Consider the following 6,957-nt stretch of genomic DNA (forward strand, 5'->3'; position numbering starts at 1 on the left):
TCTAAACCAGGTGTAACTCGCACGCGCTGGCCAGCAGGCCGGCGCGTGATTCCTCGGCACAGGAGCTGTTTCGGAGGCCTCGGCCATGCCCCCGAAACGCCCCTGGGCCGGAACCATGCCCGCAGCCCCGCCCCTGAATGACGCACCACCGCGGCACGCTCCCCGACACGCCCCCCAAGAAAGCCCCGGGACTTACGCGTGTCCCGGGGCTTGTGCGCACCGCCGAGCCTATGCAAGATAGGCTCGCCATGTGCAGGGGGGGTTTGGGGTAGGTTTTCTGGGGTTACGCGCATAACCCTTTGAAAATCTTAGATGTCCAGTTTTGCAGGTGGATCCTCCTTTTCCCCACAGCCTCTTAATTAAAGGAAGAGAAAGGCAGGTCAGAGCCTATCAGAGGAGAGCTGTGCTGTATCCCTGCCTCCTTTCCCTTGCTGTGACAGCACAGCACAGCCCTCAGCTCCCAGTGGTTGTGCAGATACATAGATACAGTGTTTAGGCAGTTCACTGGCAGGATCTAAAATTTAAGCAAATGAGGGGGTAGCATTCCCCCATCCCACCCCCTGGTCCTCAAAAGTCCAGTCCTGGTCTATGGTAAAGTTGGCGAACCTAATGAGATGTAGTGTCACACGAAAACCCTGTGCTAAAGGCAATGGTGTCACTTCCAAAGCATTTCTTTGGCTAAAGTCAGAGGTTCTTACCTATCATCATCTGTTAGTATTCCTGAAGGCGGCAGCAGAGCCGCCTTCAGGTATACTTTCACCGTGTGCTTCAGGTATACTTTCACCGTGTGCTTCAGGTATACTTTCACAGTGTGCTTCAGGTATACTTTCACCGTGTGCTTCAGGTATACTTTCACAGTGTGCTTCAGGTATACTTTCACAGTGTGCTTCAGGTGTACTTTCACAGTGTGCTTCAGGTATACTTTCACAGTGTGCTTCAGGTGTACTTTCACAGTGTGCTTCAGGTATACTTTCACAGTGTGCTTCAGGTGTACTTTCACCGTGTGCTTCAGGTATACTTTCACAGTGTGCTTCAGGTATACTTTCACCGTGTGCTTCAGGTATACTTTCACAGTGTGCTTCAGGTATACTTTCACAGTGTGCTTCAGGTATACTTTCACCGTGTGCTTCAGGTATACTTTCACAGTGTGCTTCAGGTATACTTTCACCGTGTGCTTCAGGTATACTTTCACAGTGTGCTGGGAAAGCCGCACACTGTGAAAGGAAATACAGAAAGGAACAGAGACTTAGCTAAGATGGAGTAAGGGCTCAAGTAAAACAGAGATGTCTTGGTCACTTAAAAGAGAAATAAGCCACTATGACTCGGCCTCTGACCTCCGTCCCTTTCATGGTGCTGGTCTGATTTCTGGTGGGGATCCAGCGGGAGGAGGGGATTAATGTGGGATTCAGTGCCAATACATTACTGCCTGCAATCTTGTAAAGAATGCAGCAGGCAAGCACAATCATAGTCCCTTTCTCTGTGGAGTGTTGTAAATTCCCACCCGAGCGATCCAGACTCCTGAAGTGACTTTATAATACTCCACGTGTCTGCTTTCTTACAAACGCGGGTGCGCCCGGCACTAATGCAGCTCTTCCTACCGCTCCTTACTGTATCGGCCTGAGAGTGAGTTAGAGGTGTGGAGCACGCTGTACCTCCTGTCTGCACAAGTCCCTGGGTCAGTCACTGGAGTGAGAAGCCATATCCTGTGGCAGAAAAAGTGGGCTGCATTCAGATTCCTAGGCCTCGACTGTCTGGTCACCACGCACAGAGTTTTCCTTTGAGGGTGTCTGGGGCTAAAATTACGGGTCTTATCCAACCACGTGCATACGTTCACCTGCAGTCGGGTTGGGAAAATTTTAAAGCCCTGATTTCTGAGGGGAAAATAGATTTATTTTACCTGAGGAAAAGGCTTTGAATATTGCCCTTGTAGTGCATAGTTGTACTATTTTTTGTGCGCGCTAACTGGCCTTGCTAACTTCTAGTTTATTAGGACTCACCGAGTCTTAAATAGTCCTTTACATACACATACTCCCTGCCCCTGGGCTCTGCACACACTTTCTCTCTCTCTCTCTCTCCCTCACCAGAGTTGCTGGGCTCTGCTACCTCACTGACATAAAACATCCCTTCTTCTTCATTGTTTTTTCTCTTCCATTAAAGGGAGCACCACTAAAGTGGAAATGCAGCTTTCTACATGAAGCAGATCCCTGGAATTCTTCATCCTGTCGAGCACTGGAAAGTGAAAGTAAGTCTGTTGAGAAATAACATGATTGCACAAGAGCCGGGTCTGTCTATTCTTTTCATTGAGAGAGCTTCTGCCAGGCTCCTCTGCCTCCAGTGCAGCACTTTCCCTATCTCAGCGGAAAATTATCTCGTGACATCAGCCTTCTGCTGCTTTGGGAAACTCCATCTCCTTTCCCTGGATTTTCCCCATCCTCTCTCCCAGCTTCGGTCTGGGATAAATAGAGGTGGGAAGGGATGGGAGATCAGACAGTGAGAAGGAGGACGAGGAGACTTAAGTCCTGGCTTCACTTTTACTCCTGAAGACCATCCCCTCCTGCAGCATGAAGCTCTTTCTGCCTGCTCTCTGCGCTCTTCTCCTCGCTGTTTTATGCTCTGAGGTTTCCTCTGCTCCAGGTGAGTCCCTGTTGCTCCTTTCTGAAAGCTATCAGTGCCCGTGGGGGGGGGCACAGGAACACAGGTCTCTCTCCCACTCGCCCAACCCGGCCGCTCTGGAAATACCGAGGCATTCAAGCTGCTCCTAGCAGAAATGCATTGAGGAGCTCTTTACAATCCGAGAAGCCAAACCAGGAATAGCATGGCTGTAAAATTCTTGGCATTGGGCTAGAATGCTGGCCTAGGAATCCTGCATTCTCATTGGCTACCACAACATTCTGTCTGCATTACAATTCCATTATGTCATTTGGCTGGACTCTGAAGGCAAGAGATTTTAAATTAAAGTAACAGTATTTGGTTTGCTGTACTTTAGCTTAAAATATCTTGTGCAGCTTTGTAACAGCAATGATAATCTCTAGGCTGGCACATTTTCTGTTAATGTCCCAGAGGAGAATTCCCTGGGCTTTGCCTAGGGGCTCTCAGCTGTTGGCTCTAGGGGGGGTAGCTGACAGTAAATATCCTCCAGGTTGGTCATTATTACTAAAATGTAGGAAGGGATCCATCTTCTTCACTTACCTGTGTCCTTGGGGCTCAGAGTTACAGTTACGATCCCTCACGGTCTCTCCTCTCAATCTCTTCCAGTGGGAACTCACATCCCCACCTCCTGCTGCTTCAGTTACACTTCAAAGCGGATCCCACGAGGCAACATTTTGGCTTATTTCTACACCAACAGCATGTGTCCCCAGCCAGGCGTCATGTAAGTATATACACCTTTACAGAGTGACTACTATTCCTTATCTTTAGAGCACTTCTAGATGTACACAGCACTGTACAGATACACATGAGAGACGACCCCCACTCTGTAGACTTTACAGTTTAGTCAAGACAAACAGACAAGACAGATAAGGGGGTGTTAGTAAATTTATGTTAGTCAACGTGTTTAAAATCGATAAGTCGGGTGTAAGATTTAAAAGCAATCTGATTTTAGGCAGGACTTGAATATGGCCAGAGAGGGGACATCTTTTTGTGCAGGAAGTTTATAGTGCTTGGCTATGGATCATTGGTTTCCCCTGGCAGGCATTCTCTGGTGGTCCCCCATCATCCCGCTACCAGCCAGGTCTGACCCTGCTTAGCTAAGTACTGATATGGAAAGCAATAAGAACAGGGATCCGAATGCTCCCCAGAGAGGCTGTGACACCCCGCCTCATGGAGGCGGAGCCAGGCATATGACACAGCAGGGCCAAAAGCGTGGAACTGGGAGCTGGTGACGCAGGAGGAGGGCACAGATATAAGAGAGGTTTTCCCACTGGACGGAGGACACAAAGAGGGGTGTAGGGAATGTAAGGGAGGAGAGGTAATGAAGAGCTGCAGAGTGAAGGCTCTTGTAGGTGAGGAGAAGTAGTTTGCATTGCAGGACAGGAAGTAGATGGGGAGGCAATGTAGTGATCTTGGAAGAGGGGTTACTTGGCTGTAACAAGCACTGATGGAAGAAGATAAGTTGTGCCGTTGAATCCTGAATAGACTGTAGTGAAGGCATAATAAACAAGGGAAGGGTAATTTCCCAACAGGCTGTATAGGCTAAAGTCTGCGGGTGATTTTTACTTGCAGACTTCAGCCTGCTTTTTCAAGGTGGATCTATACGCATAAATCCGCTTTGAAAATTGAAGATGTGCATGGAACCAGTGCCGACAAACATGCAGCGGTGGATGAATATGATTACTTGTGTCCCGGTGCAAGTTTTCATTTTGGCCCTCTATCCCAACGCAAGCACACAACTCTCGCTCCCCCCTCCCCCAACAAACCAAGTGCTCACACCCCACACTCCCCCTTCCCCATCCAGGGCTCTCAGCACCCACTCCCCATCTAACACTCTCACACCTCTCTCCCTGTCCAGTGCTTTCACCAATTTTGCCTCTGGAGCTTTCCTGTCTTTCCTCCCAAGAGTTCTCACTCTTCTTCCTCCCTGTGCTTTAACCCCCTCACCTCTCTACCTAGTGCTCTCCTCTCTCTTCCACCCCCAAGTATTATTACCCTTCTCCATATCCATTTCTTCCTGCTTTCACCCCTCTCCCCCCCCCCACTTCTTCTTCTCTGTGCTCACGCATCCTCACCTCTTCTCTCCTCCTACCCAGTGCTGTGCTTCCACGTAGTGCACTCCCATCTTTCTCTGCTCTCACCCCCATCCCGACTCTCTCCCCCACCCCCACCAAGTGCTCCTACCCAGTGATTTCCCCTTGGTCTCACCTTCTGCAAACCTATGTTGGGCAGTGGGAAAAAACCCTTACCTAGCAGAGGCTCCTCCTTCCACCTCCCACATCTGATTGGCTGATTGTGCTCACAAAACCCAATCACTTGCAGGAGGCGGGGCAGCAGCAGCAGCAGCTCAATAGGGCCCTTCCTCTCCCCTCCCATTGTGGACTGAGAGAAAGAACAGAGGAGGCGCTAGGGGAGGGAACTTGGTCAGGGCTTATCTTCCTGCCTGCTCCTTTTCCCCGCAGGAGCACCTGCATATGAGGCAGCTCTGGCAGTAGATCCCTCCCCTACCATGGGGCCTTGGTGCAGCTGCCCTCTCTGCCCCTCTTTCACTCCCCCCCCCCCCCACCAAGTGCCTCCACCCCTGAATACACGTACAGAGTTACACCTGCTGAGGAGCAGGTGTAACTTTATGTGTGTATATTTACATGTGTACTTTCGAAAATCGAGTATGTGTGTATATCATGTATCTGTTCCAGTTCCACCTCACAATACCTCTTTACAGTGTGCATAAAAGTAAGCATGAAATGGCTTTTGCTCTTACACACACAGTCTCCTGGGTCATTTTTAAAAAGCCATTTAGGTGCATAAAACTGGGGTTCATGTGCATATATCCTTTTGAAAATTACCCCCTGAACAGTACGCACATAGGGTAATTTTATAACGTGTGCATAGGGCTAAAGAAAGTGAGCAAAAAAGTACTCACTTACTTTACCCTAAATTTTCAAAGCAGACTCACAAGGACAAATCTGCTGTAAAAATTAGGGCAGACCTCCTTGCATAATGCTGATTTTCAGAAGTACGGGCGTAAATTTACGCACACACATTTACGCCTGTTATGCCGAATGAGTTCTATGCAGGGGGGTTCTTGTCCCTCGGCCTGTTAGCCCTGGTTCCACAGCTCCTAGTCATAACTTTGTTATTTTATCCCCCACAGATTTATCACCAAGAAAGGTCGTGAAGTCTGTGCCAATCCTGGGGAGATCTGGGTTCAAGGCTCTGTGAATGACTTGGGACCACAATGAAGGAATCACTGAAAGAAAGTTGGAATTCAGCTTGCGCAGAGTTCGGCGTGGGAACTAATGCCATGACATCACTTCCTGCATAAACAAATTGCACTAAAGCATTATTTATTGCTTTTCCCCCTGTAAAAAGGCTACTTTTTTTTTTTTTTTTTGCAGCATAACCACTCATTCATTTTTTTCTGCTAAGTGGGTCAATTTCTTTCCCATTATTTATATAATATTTGCTGTTGTTGAACAGGATATTTCATGTTTCATCAACAGCCTATCAAAGAGTAATATGCAAAGGTGCTCCTTGCCCGGACTCTCTGCTTCTTCCACTCACTACTTGCTGGTCGGATCCCTGTCCCTCAGACTGATTAAAACCAGCGGGGGACCTGTCATGGGGGGAAGCAACCAAAATAGGATTCTGCTTGTCTAGGCCAAGGAGGACGTGATGCTGAGATCCTTGGCTAGCACCGTGCACAGCTCTATTGGTGGCCACCACCGTGGCCTCACCCACTGACGGAATGCAGTGTCTGGAGACTCCTTATGTCAATGTTCCCTTCTCTCCTGGGCTGTAAGAATTATTATTAATTTATGATACCTTTATCTACCTCAGAAGGATGAAAGTATGAATCACATGCCCAAATTTGAAACCCCAGACCCCTGCTATGTTACAGATGTTACATATTTCTGAGTAACCCTTCCATCTAAAGGCATTTTGTAATTATTATTATTATTATTATTAGGAGATGCACTATTAAAATGTCTACACTATTTTGATCCATTATTTATAGATGTGTATATTTTTTTTCAGGCACATTTTTGAAGAATTTGTACTGTGGAATAAATGTTTTCGTTGTTTTTAACATAAAAATACTTTTTTCTTTTTTATTGTGAAATATTTTTGAACGTCTACTGATCGGGGAAACATAAATCTGCTCCCTATCCTATATTCTCTTCCAGAAATCTCTGTGTAACTTCCTTAATGCTGAAATAACCTCAGAATCTTCCCCTTGTGGAGCCATCATCAGCTTCCTTCCCCTTCTCACATTTCTCTTTCTGGGATCGCATGCACAGTACGTCT

General features: G+C 47.6%; 1 protein-coding gene across 1 annotated transcript; it reads left to right on the forward strand.

Moving 5' to 3' along the window:
• The first annotated feature begins 2,401 nt into the window (after positions 1 to 2,401).
• On the forward strand, positions 2,402 to 6,737 carry LOC115097887 (C-C motif chemokine 4-like). The gene is made up of 3 exons (XM_029614037.1): positions 2,402 to 2,634; positions 3,256 to 3,370; positions 5,804 to 6,737. Exons 1-3 carry the CDS (start codon positions 2,562 to 2,564, stop codon positions 5,889 to 5,891), a joined length of 276 nt encoding a protein of 91 aa, XP_029469897.1. The 5' UTR covers positions 2,402 to 2,561; the 3' UTR covers positions 5,892 to 6,737.
• The last annotated feature ends 220 nt before the right edge of the window (positions 6,738 to 6,957 follow it).

This window comes from Rhinatrema bivittatum, chromosome 8, assembly GCF_901001135.1.
Source record: "Rhinatrema bivittatum chromosome 8, aRhiBiv1.1, whole genome shotgun sequence".
Lineage (NCBI taxonomy): Eukaryota > Metazoa > Chordata > Amphibia > Gymnophiona > Rhinatrematidae > Rhinatrema > Rhinatrema bivittatum.

Excerpts from the sequence above, each read along its gene's own strand:
- LOC115097887 (XM_029614037.1), top strand. The coding sequence starts at position 2,562 with ATGAAGCTCTTTCTGCCTGCTCTCTGCGCTCTTCTCCTCGCTGTTTTA. Across the intron at positions 2,635-3,255 it reads TGAGGTTTCCTCTGCTCCAG|TGGGAACTCACATCCCCACC; the intron begins GTGAGTCCCTGT and ends AATCTCTTCCAG. Across the intron at positions 3,371-5,803 it reads TGTCCCCAGCCAGGCGTCAT|ATTTATCACCAAGAAAGGTC; the intron begins GTAAGTATATAC and ends TATCCCCCACAG.